The sequence below is a fragment of the Halichoerus grypus genome, chromosome 3 (genome assembly GCF_964656455.1).
Source record: "Halichoerus grypus chromosome 3, mHalGry1.hap1.1, whole genome shotgun sequence".
Lineage (NCBI taxonomy): Eukaryota > Metazoa > Chordata > Mammalia > Carnivora > Phocidae > Halichoerus > Halichoerus grypus.
This window is the reverse complement of record NC_135714.1, coordinates 161,141,591-161,158,968: the sequence shown is the minus strand read 5'-3', so window position 1 is coordinate 161,158,968 and position 17,378 is coordinate 161,141,591. Positions and strand designations below refer to the sequence as shown.

Genomic DNA, 17,378 nt, shown 5'->3' with positions numbered 1-17,378 from the left:
GAGATACATTATTCTCTTCAGAACAAAGTCATTATGTAAATGACAGTGCATTATTATATGCTTATTACAATTCCAGGAGCGTACAGTCACCTTAGCACCTTCGGGTTAAAAGACTGCAAGATTAGCAAGCAGAAGACAGGCAGTTGGAGAACTTTCATTTGACAGTTTGTGCTTGGCCAGTGCGGAGAGATTACTTTCAGTTCTGTACCTTTCTGGATTTAGAATCTTCCTTAGCTTTTCATGTACAGATATCCATCCTACATGCCAATTCTCCAGCGGGCAATTGAGCTCTGGTACCATGATCCAGCTTGTACCACTCCTGTGCTCAAGCTGATGGCTGAGTTAGTTCATAACAGGTAAGCCGGACGAAGATTTTCAAAGGACACAACTGCCCTTTTATATGAGAGAATTCTGGGACAATAGATTTTAGCTCGTGTTTGGTCAGATTGTGGAAGATAATAACATTTCACTGCTTTCAGAATTTGAAAAACGTCTCTAAAAGTTAATGTGTATATATATGTTTTGGTTTGTTTGGAAGAAGGGTGTCCCAGCCACACAAAGTCATAGCTGCTTGCAGGAAATAAGTCACTTTGGAAAGAGTCTCAAGATAACCCATTCTTGGGACGTCTGGGTGGCTCAGTCGGTTAAGCATCTGCCTTTCGCTCCTCAGGTCATGGTCCCAGGGTCCTGGGATCGAGTCCTGCATCGCGCTCCTTGCTCAGCGGGGGAGCCTGCTTCCCCCTCTGCCTGTAGCTCCCCCTGCTTGTGCTCTCTCTCCCCCCCCCGCCTCTGACAAATAAATAAAATCTTTAAAAAAAAAAAAAAAAGATAACCGATTCTTACGAGAGGTGAATCTGGCAACCTGTATTCTGACTTCCCCGCCCACATATAAAAGTTAACATTTAGTAATGGTGTCATGTCCACCACATTTCAAAGTTCACGTTTCAGAGGGACAATTGAGAGTAATGCCAGACTCATTAGAATACCCTGTTTTAAGAAAGGTGTCTGTTCTGCAAATTGCAGCTGGATGGGTAAAGACTTACTTAAGAAGAAAGTAAGACAGACTTCCAAAATACTAAATTTTAAATTTGCCCAAGAATTTAGGGATGGAGGAAAAGAAAAATCCACCCCCTTGACTTCACTAGAATTTCGGGTCCGTGTATCTGCCTCTCATGGCACTCCTAAGAGAATTAATTTTTAAAACTACTTTAGTGAGGGGGTAGGTAATACTCAAAGAGCCGATAGCCTCCCGGGAGCCTCACAGTCAAGAGTTACTCATTTCCAGAATAGATATTTGAGAGCATCTACTCTTTGCCAGCCACTTTCCTAGCCGTTGTGCCAGACAAAACCTCTCCCCTCTTAGATGTTACATTCTGGGAGAACAAACAGTAAAACAAGCATGGAAAATGATTTCAAATAGTAGTAAGTGCTGTGAAGAAAAAAGTTAATAAAACAGGGAAATTGAAGGAGAGGAGGGAGAATCGACCTCTCAGAGAAGGTGATGTTTAAGCTGGGATCTGAATGACAAGAGAGATTCTGGTAGCCCTGCAAAAATAAGGGGAAAGAGTGTTCTAAACTGTGAAAACTGCAGAAGTCCTAAGATGGGATGAGCTCACTGGGACTGGAAACAGAAAAACGCCACAGGCTGGAGCTTGGTGAATGAGGGAGGCCATGGGAGGGGAGGGCTCAGTCAGGCAGGCCGAGGCCCAGCCCTGTAGTGACTTAGTCCAGCAGGAGTGAGGAAGGCACGCACACTCTCATGCCAGCGGGAAGCTGCTGAAGTATTTGAAGCACGGGATTAAAACGACCTTGTTGACATTATTACCATGTGAAGAAGGGGACTGTAGAGGGGCAAGAGTGGAAGCAGAAGAACATACAGGAAGTGGATAGATTCAGGGCATGTTGTAGAGCTAGACCTTGATGGATCCAATGTGGGGAGGAAAGGAAAGAAGAATCAAGAAGGACCCCTGGGGGTTTGAGGCTTTAACCAACCAGAGTCAATAAAAAGACCAACTAGCAGCTCATTAAAAGGTGGCGCAAACCAAAGAGATGCTCTGGTCCAGGGAACAGTCAGGAACTCAGAACTCAGAAGTTGTTTCAAATGCTTGCCTCACCTACTTTTCTCTAGTAGCAGTCCCAGTCCCTTCACCTCTTTTCTTCTTATCAAGTGGTAACAACGTTTGTACCCTCCCGTAGTTGCCACCGAAGCTATAAAGGTAAACATAGGTTAATGTCTGAAGGGTCGTGATTTAGTCCTTCTAAGAAATGACTCACAGAAGCCATACTTTAATCAAAATGGAGAATTTTAAGAAAGTAGTTTCATCTGCTGCCTCACTTTTCTTTTCAGTGTTTTCAATTTGAGAAGCAGAACTTGAGTCTAGCATGTGAGTCTTCAAGATAGAAGCTCTGTCACTGGTTAAATATCTTTAACTTGGTTACTCTACATTAGGATAGGTAATCTGCACATCTTTGTGCAAAAAGAATCACCCAGGGTACTCAGATGAGAGCCTGAAGTTCCCCAGTCTTCCAGTAGCATACCTCTGACTTTCTCTGCCTCTGTGTTCTCTGCTCAGATCCCAGCGACTCCAATTTGATGTCTCTTCCCCCAATGGCATCTTACTCTTCAGAGAAACCAGCAAGATGATAACAATGTATGGTACGTGCTTTAGAGGAGCAGAACCTTGGGGGTGATTTCCAGCTCAGTCACCACACTGTATGCAGTGTAGACTAGCCCTGGCGACAGCCAGGACAGTATGACAGGGCCCCTGGCACCAAGGGCCTTTCGAATAGGAGGGTTGAGTTGGTGACCTAAACTATCAGTAATAATGTGGTTGAATAAATGTATGTATCACGTCTGTCTACTCAGGCAATCGCATCCTGACACTAGGAGAGGTCCCAAAGGATCAGGTCTATGCACTGAAGCTCAAGGGCATCTCCATCTGCTTCTCCATGCTGAAGGCAGCCCTCAGTGGGAGCTACGTCAATTTTGGAGTCTTCCGTCTCTATGGAGATGATGCCCTGGACAATGCTCTACAGACCTTTATCAAGCTGCTCCTCTCTATTCCCCACAGTGACCTCCTGGTAAGTGTTAAGCTTTATTGACAGGATCCGAGCCCCTCATCATATTCAGGTGTTTTTGGTTGTTTTGGGGTTTGGGTTCTTTTGTTATTTTGCCTGACACTATAATTGAATGTTTCTCTGGAGAACTATAAGCTAACTCCAGCTAGCTCTTTTGTCTTCCCATCTGAAGGGAACTGAGCTGTTTCATTTAAGATCTTACTCCCTGTTGAGGTGCCTGGGTGGTGCAGTCGGTTGAGCATCCAACCGTTGGTTTCAGCTCAGGCCCTGATCTCAGGGTCATGAGATTGAGCCCCACGTTGGGCTCTGTGCTCAGCGGGGAGTCTGCTTGAGATTCTATCTCCCTCTCCCTCTGTCCCTCCTGCTTATGCTCTCTCTCTCAAATAAATAAATCTTAAAAAAAAAAAAAAAAAAAAGGCTTGCTTCCTGCATATTGAGGTACACCATGCCTAAGTTGATTTCTGTCTTCTTCTCCCACAGGACTACCCCAAGCTCAGCCAGTCTTACTATTCACTACTGGAAGTCCTGACCCAGGACCACATGAACTTTATTGCAAGCCTGGAACCTCATGTCATCATGTATATTCTCTCTTCCATTTCTGAAGGACTTACTGCACTTGGTGAGCACATGGATTGTTTGGTTTTTACCACTTAACAGAAAGGGAGAACTTTGCCCCAGTATCCGAAAGTGTTACTGCTTTGGGGTATATGTATGACTCATGGATACATTCTCATCTAGAAATACTTATCGACCCTATCCTGAGGACCAAGCACTGTGCTAGGCACTAGGGGTACAGTAAGTATTAATAACCACAGTCCCTGTCCTTTAGGAGCTTTTTATCTGGTAGATGAAACAGACATGTAGACCAGTGCCTATTTACTGCACTTACCTACTTCTGCACCACAGTGGGGGTGAGGAGGGAGTGCTGTGAGAGCTATCAGGAAGAATACCTAAACTTCTGGTGTTGAGAAGTGGGGTCAGACAAGGCTAGCCAAAAGCATTGATAAAAAACCACGGGCCAAAAACCTGCACAGGCGTTAGCAGGTTAGTGGGGAGGCTTCCTAGCAGCAGGAACAGCAAGTACCAGCAGCTACAGGCAAGAGAGAGTCAGGAAATCCAGATGCCCAGCACATTGGTGCAGAGAAGCCAGAGAGGGGTGGGCGGGGCAAAGCCGGAGACCACCCAGGGGCCCTCATGCGCATCAGGGTGTTGGATTCTTTTTTTTTTTTTTAAAGGTTTTATTTATTTATTTGAGAGAGAGAGAGAAAGAGAGAGAGCACATGAGAGGGGGGAGGGTCAGAGGGAGAAGCAGACTCCCCGCTGAGCAGGGAGCCCGATGCGGGACTCAATCCCAGGACTCTGGGATCATGACCTGAGCCGAAGGCAGTCGCTTAACCAACTGAGCCACCCAGGCGCCCAGGGTGTTGGATTCTAACCTGAGGACAGTGGAGGCTATGGAAGGCACTCACACAGACAGCTCCACGGGTTGTTCATCCTACTCCACCTGGTTCCTTGTCAGCCCTTTTGTTCCTAGGCTACCATCGAGCAGTCTCAGTAGGTATGCATGTATTCAGAGAAAGAATACATTTTTTTATATTAGGCTGAGCAAAAAAATAGGATTAAGTCACCTGTAAGATAATCACGATATATTGCAAGTGCACATAAAATGACTTTTGGATTGCCTGCTGTGGTGAGTTACACCTCCATGCCCCTTCTTCCATAGGCATTTACTTCCAGCAGGTGCAGAGCCATACCTAGGACAGTCCAGCCAAGGGCTCCGACCCTACTCTGGAAGGCTATTTTATAGCTTCTTGAAAATCGAGGGACCTCTGCATAAACAGAAACAGAAGGGTTGACTCTTTTAAGGGTTCATCCCTTAGTCCTCTGGCCTGTGCCTCACCTCGTCAGAGCTCTGTCCACAAGCCGTGCCGCAGCGTCCCCTTTGTAAAATGCATAGATGAGTCGCAGCTTCCCCGCCCACCCTTGCCCACCACACTCCCCGCAAAATGCTTCATAGATAAAGAATACGGTACCTCTAACAGACTCTAAATGTCGATAGACTGTATGAAGCTGGGTTTAATGACCTCCCCCCAGTAACTCAGACTTCTTGGATTCTCATCACAGCTTGTCCAGTTATTAGCAGTGTGATCTGGAGGCGAGTCACATAACCTCTTCAAACTTTGGTTTGTTAAAATGGAACAACTACCTCCCGGAGTTCTCAAGAGGGTAAATTAGAGATAATATCTATAAAGTCTTTAGCAGAATATCTGGCACAGTAGAAGTACTTGCTGTATGTAAAGTATTCATTATTTTTTATGAAGCAGAAGACATGCATCTGCACCACATTGAGCAGTAATGTCGATATTATTAATTAATATATTGTCTTATTACCACACACTCACTTTCAAACTTAGAATTGGGCCTTGCTATATGATGAGGGTGAGAGGTCAACAGAAAGCACCCAAACACAGGCCTTAACTGAGCTGGGGACAGTTCCCAGTCTGCTGGGGTACCTCTACCTCTACCTCTACAGGCTCTCAGCTAAGGGCAACCCCTTGGCTGCCCACGTCACCATCAGCAGCTCCATACCCCGGCTCTAATCCACCCCTCCCTCTTTCTTCCAGACACCATGGTATGCACAGGCTGCTGCTCTTGCCTGGACCACATCGTGACATACCTCTTTAAGCAGCTGTCACGGAGCACCAAGAAGAGGACGACACCCCTGAACCAGGAGAGCGACCGCTTTCTGCATATCATGCAGCAGCATCCAGAGATGATCCAGCAGGTAAGGAACGTGAGCGTTAGGAGGCAGTGTGGGGTATCCGGCAGTGGAAGAACCTCTCAAGAGAGGAGAGGCCAAGCAAAATGGGGAGGCTGACATCTCACCAGCCTCATGCTGCCGAAGTGAAGTGTATGCCTTAAAATTGCAGTGGATTTTGAGTTTGCTGAGTAATCATCAGATATTAAAAAAATCTGGGAAGAAAAACAGGTTCTGAATTGTTTTTCCGAGCGTCACACCAGCCCCTGTGCCTCGGACCTGTGCTCCTTCCAGGACGACGACTGTGGCCACCCGTTGCCGTAAACGGAGCCTGAGTTAGCAGTTGCCAGCTGTAAGGCTTGTACTCCCATCTGCAGAGTGGCCACAAGAGTACGGGATAAAAGGAAATAACTGACCACACAGATCAAACCATATGTTTGCCATTGCTTTATTTGTATGAGGCATCTTTCCAGAAGGAAGATTTGCCTTGGGTAGCTACACACTAGATCACTGCCTCAGATGCTCCATTTCCAGATGCTGTCAACGGTGCTGAACATCATCATCTTTGAAGACTGTAGGAACCAGTGGTCAATGTCCCGGCCCCTACTTGGCTTGATACTACTTAATGAAAAGGTAAGAGAGCCATCTCCCTGGTGCCCAGAGCCAGAAGCATGGGTAGACACATGTTTGGCTGTCATTTTCCAGGGCACTGTGAGAAAGGCTATAGGAACACCCCACGATGGTGAAGCCGAGGGAAAACAGCTCATTTTCTGAGCATGTACTGTTCATGCTTTGAACAGTACATAATCACTGAACTGTTAGAAGTCAGCATGTGTGGCAATTCAGACAAAGGATGAGGAAGTGTTACTAGAAGAGAATATACCTGGAGAGCAGACCACCAATGACCTAAATTCTAGTTCCAGCTCCACCATAAACAAACATAAGGAAGTCTAGAGAGTCCTGTAAAAGAACCTGGATCAGGGGCACCTGGCTGGCTCAGCTGGTAGAGCAAGTGACTCTTGATCTCGGGGTTGTGGGTTCAAGCCCCACACTGGGTATAGAGATTACTTAAAAATAAAATCCTTTAAAAAAAAAAAATAGAACCTGGATCAGATGACCCTTAGAGTGTTTACAAATTTAAAACTCTTTGATTTTTAAGTAAGATAAAGATACATTATCTTGCAGCAAATACTTACTTGAATCAAAAAAGGTACCCCATTTTGGTAGATAATTCTGTGTTTTGGAGAACATCCCTTCAACCTTGCAGATGAGGGAGGGCTAATCCCTATCTCCTCTCCTTACCCTGTCTCACTCCTTGCCCCACAGTATTTTTCTGACCTAAGGAACAGTATCGTGAACAGCCAGCCACCAGAGAAGCAGCAGGCTATGCATCTGTGTTTCGAAAACCTGATGGAAGGCATCGAGCGAAATCTTCTTACGAAGAACAGAGACAGGTGAGTGTAGGGGGCCCTGCAGAGAAGTCCTAGGCAATTTCTCAAGTCATCGAAACGGGAGACTCCTTAAGAGTCTTTTTTTTTTTTTTTAAGATTTTATTTATTTATTTGACAGAGAGAGACACAGTGAGAGAGGGAACACAAGCAGGGGGAGTGGGAGACGTTGAGAAGCAGGCTTCCCGCTGAGCGGGGAGCCCGATGCGGGGCTGGAGCCCGATGCGGGGCTCGATCCCAGGACCCTTGGATCATGACCTGAGCCAAAGGCAGACGCTTAACGACTGAGCCACCCAGGCACCCCTCCTTAAGAGTCTTTTAGAGACCATCTTAAAGCAGTGCTGTCCAGTAGAAAAGCAGGCCACATATGTAACTTTGAACTTTTTAGTAGCCACATTAAAAAAAGGTAAAAAGAAACAGACAAAACTCCTTTTAATACATTGTATTTAACATATGCAGATTATCATGTCAATGTGTAATCCATATTTAAAAACTGAGAATTTTAACATTCTTTTTATTGTACTAAGTCTTTAAGATCCTGTGTATTGTACACTTAGCAGGGCATCTCAAGTCAGATGCTAGATATTCATTTGAATTACTTGATTTGTATTAAGATTTCATAAAATTTACAGTTGACAAAGTAGATTCCCATATTCAGGTATACCAGAGGTACTTAGAAGTTGTCTAGTTGTCAATTGAATATCAGGCTTTTCTGAATTAATGCTTAAATTTTATTTTTTTTAATTAATTTGAAAAATGGTATTTTAATTTAAAATTAATTAAGGTACAATTGGGGAACTGAATTTTAACTTTCATCTAATTTGCTTCAGTTCTTCAGTTGAACTGGGCACACTTCAAGTGCTCAGTAGCCCTGTGTGGCGAGTGGCTACCATACTGGACAGCACAGTGCTTTAGCACAGGTCTCCGGCATTAAGCATTGAGTGAGACAGCCTCATTCTCTTCATGCCCTCACTTTGGGAGGGTTACTTCCCACCTCTGTCAGATTCCTTTTGTGCTGCCAGGAGCCCAAGGTGGCCCTCAAAGCCCCAGATTTGACCAGATCTCAAGGTCTGCCGCAAGGTTGTCAGGTTGAAAGGGTTGCAAAACTAGCCCACCTTTCCCTTAAGGTCTGAAGATTGAGGTTAACTGACCTTAGAAACAGATGCATACGTTCTGCCTCTCAGTAGCCGCTTCTCTGCCAGAAATGTTTTAGTCCAAGACCTTTCCCCTCCACCCTCCTCCCCCAACCTACATGCATCCCCTCTGCAGGTTCACCCAGAACCTGTCGGCATTTCGTCGAGAAGTCAACGACTCGATGAAGAATTCCACTTATGGCGTGAATAGCAATGATATGATGAGCTGACACCTCCTTGGACTCTACCTGTACAGAGCAGCGCCCTTTGGTCTGGCCCAGAGGGGCAAACAATTACAAGGGAGAGGGCCTGGCTGACCCTGGCTCCCTCCTCCAGGGGTGTGGGGAAAATGGCAGAGTCACCTGGCTACTTCCCCAGGGAATAGGGGTGTGAGTGCACTCACTAGGGGGCAGGGCGCTGCTGGTTCCTGGGGGTTGGGTGGGAAGGGTGGTGGGAGGAGATAGAGACACAAATGTGTGAGACTCCAGCCCCTCCTCCTGGGGCCACCCCAGGGGGCGGGGGGGAACCCCCAGTGTCCTGCCACAACCTGCCTTGTATAAACATGTACATTTTTTCATAACATTTTGAACAAGGTTTATATTGACTCAAGTTTAAAAACAAAAAGTGTGACTGAAAAATTTTTACAGAGTCTAGTGCACCAATGCTGATGTGAGGGGTTGTGTATGCGAGTGAGGAAAAAATGTGTATTCTGGTGGCCTGAAGCTTTACTGGACGAGGATGTGTGAACGTGCAGAGATATATTTAGTGACACAGTGTAGAGAGGCAAAAAAAAAAAGTAAAAATTCCAAATGTATATTTTTTCTTATTGCCCTTTCCTTGCCCCCAAAATTATCACTTCCTGTTACTGTATTACCCTTGTTATTAGGAACTCTAAGCCATGTGGAGCACCATCCTTCCCCTTCAACCATAGATGCTGCCCTAGGTCCCTCGGCCTCTTGCAGTGACAGACAACTCCAGCTAAAAGTGTTTGGTGTTCTAGCTTCATCCTTTTTCCCACTTTGCTTATCCTCATCCTCAGACAGATGCCTCTTGCTTTTACAAGTCAGATGTAATTCTATGATTTAGGGTTCTCGGTCTCTGTAAAGGTAGAGACCAGAGAGAAGGAATTGAGCCAGCTGCTCTCCTGGTGAGCGATTTGGATGAGTCCACCAGAGGCCCAGTTGCGTGGCCGATAACTTTGAGTCTTCCCCAGCCCTTGAGGCAGTGTGTGTGGATGTGTGCGCGTGGATATTTATATATGTACCCTGCACTCGTGAATGTATGAACTGGAGGAAGTTACTACAGCGGAGGGGTTCTTAATAACAAGGTCTGCCTAGCATGAAGTATTTAACAATCTCCCACCCCTTTAAAAATATACATTTTTATAAAATGAAAACCATAATAAATGTTTTGAATATTAAAAAAAATTAACCTACAGAAGAAAATTAATGGAGAAAGCTATTTGCCTTGTACTTTTTCCACAATTGCTGCCGCTAGTTGTACGCATCTCTAGTTCAGCTCTTGCCCATGGGACACTCATCATCAATTAGGTTTTATCTTTATTTCTCTCCTCTGGCCCCAAAAACAAGCCTGTTAATTTTTTTTTTTTCCTTCTCCTCTGGCGACTGTGTGGTGAATCCTTTCTTGCGTGATCAGGTTGCGGATAGACTTGTAAGGGTGTTTGCTGCATACAGTGTAAGCATTGTGACCGCCAATAAACTTCAATGGTTTCTACTGACCTGGCTTCAGCAATCAAGTCTAGTGTGTCTATAGGGACATGTCTCACTCTAAACACACAAAGATGTTTGAAACATGCATTCGTAAAAGCCAGTGGATGACAGGTGCCTCTCGCCCTTGTAAAATTAGCTTCTCATTCAACTAAGTCTGACTCGATTTCTTTTACAAATATGATTGTTTTAGTTGAGACAGATCTATACAGATAGATATACAGTGCCGCTGGCCACAGGTAGAAAGGTGAAGCCACGCTGCCTCTTCTAGGTAATAACATGGCAACCAGCAGAGAAGTAATAATTGCAGAAAGCCCAGTTTTGTTAATGTTCCTTTTTTTTTTTAAGATTTATTTATTTAAGAGAGAGCACACAGGTGAGCAGGGGGAGGGGCCAAAGGAGAGGGAGATAAGCAGACTCCCCACTGAGCGGGCATTGTGACGTGGGGCTCCATCCCAGGACCCTGAGATCATGAACTGAGCCAAAATCAAGAGTCTGACGCTCAAATGACTGAGCCACCCCAGCGCCCCTTTGTTAATTTTCTGACCTCTGCCCTCTTACGAGGGCTGGGCTTCACTCGTGAGACCCTGACAAGCTCAAGGATAAGTTCTCTCCCTGTACCACTTTGCAGGCCTCATGGGCCAGAATCCTCAAATGAAGAACACGATAGTTAATGAGGACTATCTCTCACCCCCACACTATGCAGTACCTAGATGTAAGAGAACTTACTCGCCAGGAACATTGTATCTGTATCTGTACCTTAATGTAGATTTATATCCAGTGAATCACAGGCTCTAGAGTGCTACTTAAAAAAAGAAAAAGATTTATTTATTCACCTTAGAGTGTGCACAAGTGGGGGAAGGGGCAGAGGGAGAGAAACTTCAGCAGACTCCCTGCTGAACTCGCATGAGATCACAACCTGAGCCAAAACCAGGAGTCAGCACTCAACGGACTGAGCTACCGAGGGGCCCCTAGATGCCTCTCTTGCCCACCTTATCTAGATATCCTGATAACCTTTTCTTTGCTGTTTCAGTGTCCTGGGGACTGTCTTGATCCTAAGTTATTTTGAAGGCAAAAATTTGTATTCTCAGGGCTAGAAGGCAAGTAGAATTGATTCATCTTAGCCAAGTCTGTCTTTAAGCCTAAGAGAAATATAAAATGGTCAGGCTTCATTAATAGGCAAAGCACTCCAGTCACATGGCCCAGTGACCTGGAATTCTAATTCTATAGTAAATAAGATAAAAAAACAACTTTCTCACGGGTACTTGAAGAAGAACCCCTCTCCCCCCAACTATCTTGAGATGCTGCTTGATCAGCAAAACCCCAGACCCCTCCTTTCCCTTACACAAAAAACAATTTCAGAGGCAAGAAACTCACCGTAGATGGTGGCCTCCTCGTTGCAACCCTAAGTGCAGTCCAGTCATGACAAACCGCCATAGTTAAAATCTTCCACAACCACATCAAACTTTTTAAACAGTGAAGGTGTTCCTTTCTTGGCAGTTAAAAGAAGGGGCACCCAAAAAACAGCCAAGTAGGAAAATTTTTTCTGGTCAAATGATCAGCAATGTAACATGATCCATCCTTTAAAAAACCAGTTATCTTTAAAATTGGTTTCCGCCAAGAAGTCATGTGGAGGTTTTATTGAGTTAAAACATGAGTTTATTAGTTTCTAGGCTATCCTGGGCACTACGGTTATCAAGTCAAGTCTTCACACAGTGTCTCCTGACACAGACTGTACTTACGTTGACAGAACACCTGAAGTCTTTGTGGCAGAGTACTAAATTGTATTATGGATGTACGTGTTTTTTTGTTGACTCTGCCCAAATAAGGGTTATTTATTCCCAGTAAAGTATAGATCAGAGGAAGAAGAATTTGACCAAGGGTCAAATTTTTACATTTTTAGATTTTAAGAAGTAATGACTTTCACCCAATTGTTAATTTTCTAATGACAAGTGACAACCTACTAAGAAATAAGAGTTTTATATTGTGCAAACATGAACTTTTCTTAAGAACTTGTGTTTTTTTTTCCACCCAAGTGGAAGAATGTTCTAGCACCTTATGAAATTTCAACCACGTGCAGACACAGACCACCTTCCAAAAATATTCATGGTCATGAGGTAAGAGGAATTGAGTGTAGAGAGCCAAAGCACCTCTCTGTATCCTATTTGCCACCAGCCAGCCCTCCCCCAACCCAAGATTTTTGGCTACATCTACAAACACACCTAAGTTGTTTTCTAATGCTGCCGCCAAAGTGCCAAAGCAAAAAAGGAAAGCAAAGATAATTACAGGGAACCTGCAAAAGCCCTAAGTCTGATAATAAGGCCTTGAAAAATGTAAATGGTTGTGACTTTTAAAGTCCTACTTTAGATATTTCAAAAAATAAATTTGAAAGGATAAAAATGTACATAACAACCGTAATTAATACAACTGCCAATTAAGTGCTAGGTAATGTCTTAGGTCTTAGAATTCTTGCCTCTTGTAGCTTTTCTCCCGGGTCCATTACATCTATTTTGCAGTTTTTAGATCCCCTGGAATTCACTGGTCAGCCACTTTGGTGTATTTCAGGAGCAGTGGGTCAACTAAACAAATCAGCTGCCAGACAATGGGACATCATATGAGCAGAATGGAGGAGGGGATCAAGCTTAGACTATTATCCCCCTTCCCCAGAAAACCCTTATGGTCTTCAGGGCAGCCTGACTGCTGCTGTCTGTTCATTCATCAAGTACTTAGTATCCACTTCAGGACAAATACCTTTTTGATGGTCAGCAACAGAAAAGGAAACTCAAAAGCAAAAAACATTGGCAAGGCAAATTCATTTCCACTCTTCGGCATAAAATCCCTCAACAGTACAAACTGACTCCGAAACATAGTGAACAGTACTTAAAACACTTACACAAGCACCATACACAATTATATTTTTAACTGTTTGATAATCATGAAGACAGACTTCATAATAGATTTAAGCATACAGCATCACCTAATGGGCCAAACCACCCCATTAGCAGTTACAAAAGACTGAAGAGTGACCAGTGGGGAATCTCCTAACCCTTGCTACTGGGTAACAAATTAAGTCCAGGCATGTCTGAATTCAAGGTTTGAAGGACAACCAAACTCAGGAAAAAAAACTGACTCCTTATCTGAAGCTCAGAGGGGCCACTATAGAGAGTCTGATATTGTAAAAGGGTGGGCGAATTTAAGAGCAGTATTCTCAAAGCCAGAAAACCCAAGCTCTCCTCAGCTCTTAAAGACTGATTATACTGTGCAATGAAGGTAAAGCAAACTCTAGAAGCTGAACTAACTCAACTGGAAAATCAATTAAAATGAAACCACTTTTAAGAGTATAGCAGACCATTATCGTTTTTATTTATCAGAAAGCCCATGCCCCACCCTTTAACACCTGGCAGGCAGGGATAGGTGCCACAAAGCATATCAAGTTACCGACTTTGCCAACCAGACTACAAACGTGCAGCAGAGCCCTTCCATTCAACTACACGTCTGCCACTGCCATCTCTGCCTCCACATCCTACCTTGTCTTTCCCCCGTCTGCACAACCGTCTCTTCTCAGTCTAAATTTCCATGCCCTTTGCCCATCTACCCTTTTAAAGACCCAAAGTAGAACCCCATTCCCTCTCTGAAGTCGCTCCCTATTGTCCCTGTCCCAAGTCTTATAGCCTACTCGGGTTTATTTGAGATATTCCTAATCCTCACTCTCCCCGCCTCAACAACCAAAATGTGCTCCTTACGAGCGGGGACCAGATGGTAAGGGGACCGTGAAGAGAAAGTAGTTGGACTAATTTGGGTGAAGGCCCAGCAGACAGGGCCCCCGGCTGCCTGGTGTGGGCGAGCTAAACGCAAACGTTGCCACAAGCCTCTACTGAAAGGAAAAGAGCAGAAGCTGGTGACAGCTCCCTGACCTCGCGAAGGAAAACGGTAGAGTTCACGCCCGACCCCGCACTTCTGCCCCCAACAAACCGCCGCGCCCCGGAAAAGGTTCCGCGCGTTCCTTCCGTCCTCGTCGCGTCTGCGCACGTAGGTCCTCTCTGCCGGCGCGTCTCCTCGGCGCCACCGTTCGCTCCGCCTCCGCTGCCCTGCGCAAGCGCAGTCGTGACTCCTGACTGTTCTCGAGCCCTGGGCGTCGGGGCTGGAGGGATCGTTCCTGGGGAAGGTGGAGTTGGGCTGCGGCGGCCCCTGGACCCCCACCCAGCCGTGTGCCCGGTAGGGGTTCGAGTTCACGCGTGCCATGGCATCACACCCAGTGTCCGCGGTAGTAATCATAGAGGCACTGTTCAAGGACTTGGTCCCTGGGTGGGAAGGACTCTGGAGTGGGCAAACGGGCTGAAAAGGATGATCGTTGGCGGCTCAGTATACCCTGGGAGTGCGAAAGAGGGCCTCCCCCGTCCCCCACGTCGAGCCCTAGCAGAACGAGTCACTAGGAAGAAGGCAGGGAAGAACACTCACAGTGCCAAAACACCGAAGCATGAAACCTTGTATCTTTATAGAAGTTGCAAAAATAATACGGTTGGAGGGGAAAGTGTAGCTAGCTCTATACGTGTCTGGTTGAGGGGTGGGGCACCAGAGGTTGGGATTTGATCCGAAAAGCCTCAAGTTTCCAGAGGCTACATTACAAAGCAGGCTAATGACCAGTCTTTGTTGAATCGACCAGCTGGTGGGTAATGAGGATTTGAACCAAGACCCAAGACAAGGACTGTTGGGTGAGAGTTGAGAAAGACTAGAGAGATAGGGGGTGGAGGTTGGAATTAACAGACTTTGGATGTGAAGAGTAAAGGATAGAGGATTCTGGTAGGATTCCCAGGTTCTAGAATGGAGCAGCAGCTGAGTCAAGGCAGAGGAAGCATGAAACAGTATGGGGATGAGTGCAGAGCTCTTGGTGAACCTGAATGGAACTCTGATCTAAGGAGACTTCCCTGCTCTTGGACAAAACATCAGAAAACAAGGGGGAACACTTCCCAGTCATTTTATAGAAAAAACATCTCCCTGATACCAAAACCAAAGACATTAAAAGGAAAAAAAAAAAAAAAAAAAAAAGCCTTTAGACTAATAGACCTCATAAACGCAAAAAATCTTAAAATATAAGCAAATTAAATCCAGGAATATATGAAAAGGATAATACATCATGACCAAATGGGATTGATCCTAAGAATGCAAGGTTGGTTTAAAACATTCAGAAAACCAATAAATGTAATTAGCTGTATAAACAAAATGAAAGAGAAAAAGCTGATCATCTTGGTAGATAAAGAAAAAGCACGTGACAAGATTCAATACACATGAAAATTCTCAGCAAATTAGGAATAGAAGGAAACATTCTTTACCAATTAAAAGCTATCTACGAAAAGCCTACCACCAACAGAATGTAATAATGAAAGACTGAACGGTTCCCCTAAAAATCAAGAACAAAGAAAGAGTACCTCCTTTACCACCTCAATTTAACATTGTACTTGAGGTCCTAATCAGAGCACATAGGCATTTAATTAATTAACTAATTAATGGTTCACAGATCAAAAAGAAGTGAAACTATTCACAGATGTCACGATTTGGGGCTCAGAAAGCTACTGGAACTAATAAGCGAATTTAGCAAAATCACAGAATACAAGGTCAGTATAAAAAACCAACTGTATTTCTATATACTAAAAATAAGCTATTAGAAGATGAAATTTCAAAATATATACTATTTGTTCTAGCATCCAAAAAACATGAAATACATAGGAATAAATTTAACAAGCTATGTGCCAAACTTGTACACTAAAATCTATAAAACATTGCAGAGCACAATCTTTAAACAACTGGAAAGATCATAACATGTTCATAGTTTGGATGACTCAAAATTGTGATGTCATTTTCTCCCTAAATTGAACTATGCATTCAACAAAGTCCCAATAAAAATCCCAGAAAGTTTTTTTGTAGAAACTGGCAAGCTGATTCTAAAATTCATTTGAAAATGCAAAAAAAAATCTAGAATAGCCAAAACATTTTTGAAATAGAAGAACGGAGTTGGAGGGCTCCCCTACCTGATTTCAAGATATACCATAACGCTACAGTAATCAGTACTGAAGTGTTGGCACTAGGGCAGACAGATCGATGGGACAGAAGAAAACTCCAGAAATAGACCAATATGTACATGCTTAATTCATTCTCAACAAGAGTGCCAAGGTATTTCAATAGGCAAAGGGTAGTCTTTTACAAAAATGGTGCTGGAGTAACTGGGGATCCACTTGAAAGAAAAAAAGAAATGAACCTCGACCCTTACCTAACACCACACACAGAAATTAACTTCAAATGGATCACAGATGTAAAAGTAAAAGTTCAAACTACAAGATTTCTAGAAGAAAATTTAGGAGAAAACTTTCATGACCTTGGGTTAAGCAAAGATTTCTTCGAATACCAAAGCCATGCGCCATAAAAGGAAAAAAATTTATTGGACTTCATCAAATTTTAAAATGTCTGCTCTTCAAAAGATGCCATTTTAAGAAAGGAAAAGACAAGCCATAGGCAGGAATAAAAAAAACTTTGTAATGCATATACATGACACAACACAGGTATCCAAAGGGTATAAAGAATCCCTACAATTCAGTAACAATCACCCAAAATAGACCAATTTTTAAATGGACAAAATATTTAAACAGGTATTTTGCAAAAGGAGATACACAAGTGACCAGTAAACACTTGAAAAGATGCTCAACATCACTTGTCATCAAACAAATACAAATAAACAGACGTCACTATATACATCCACTAGAATGGCTAAAATTAAGAAGACTGACAATGCCAAGTGTTGATGATGAATGGCCACTGGAATCTTCATACATTGCTGGTAGAAATGCAAAATGGTACAGGAATTCGGAAAATAGTTTTACAGTTTCATATAAAGTTTAATATATGCTTACAAAATGATCCAGCAATTTCACTCCTAGGTATTTACCAAAGAAGAACTAAAACATATATCCATGCGAACAAAGACTTGCTCTCTAATGTTAATGGCATTTTTATTCATAATATATGTCTAAAACTAAAAACTACCCAAATATCCATCAAAGGGTGTATGAGTCAGAGACGTATCACAAGGAATTGGCTCATGCAGTTATGGGGGCTAGCTACAGGTCTGAAACCTGCAGGGCAGGTCATCAGGTAAAGCAAACTGGAAGGTCTCTGGCAGGAACTGAAGCTGCAGTCCACAGGCAGAACTTTTTCAGGGAAACCTAGTTCTGCTCCTAAGGCC

The 17,378-nt window shown here is 43.9% G+C and overlaps 1 protein-coding gene across 1 annotated transcript in view; it reads left to right on the top strand.

The window, feature by feature from the left end:
* The window catches only part of XPO7 (exportin 7), a 38,937-nt gene extending 28,782 nt beyond the window's left edge, over positions 1 to 10,155 (top strand). The window contains exons 21-28 of the mRNA XM_078069531.1: positions 249 to 356; positions 2,574 to 2,656; positions 2,867 to 3,081; positions 3,559 to 3,697; positions 5,703 to 5,863; positions 6,371 to 6,469; positions 7,163 to 7,290; positions 8,554 to 10,155. Coding sequence (XP_077925657.1) covers positions 249 to 356; positions 2,574 to 2,656; positions 2,867 to 3,081; positions 3,559 to 3,697; positions 5,703 to 5,863; positions 6,371 to 6,469; positions 7,163 to 7,290; positions 8,554 to 8,647 — 1,027 coding nt within the window. The 3' untranslated portion in view covers positions 8,648 to 10,155. The remainder of the gene's footprint in view (positions 1 to 248; positions 357 to 2,573; positions 2,657 to 2,866; positions 3,082 to 3,558; positions 3,698 to 5,702; positions 5,864 to 6,370; positions 6,470 to 7,162; positions 7,291 to 8,553) is intronic.
* Positions 10,156 to 17,378: the final 7,223 nt, after the last annotated feature.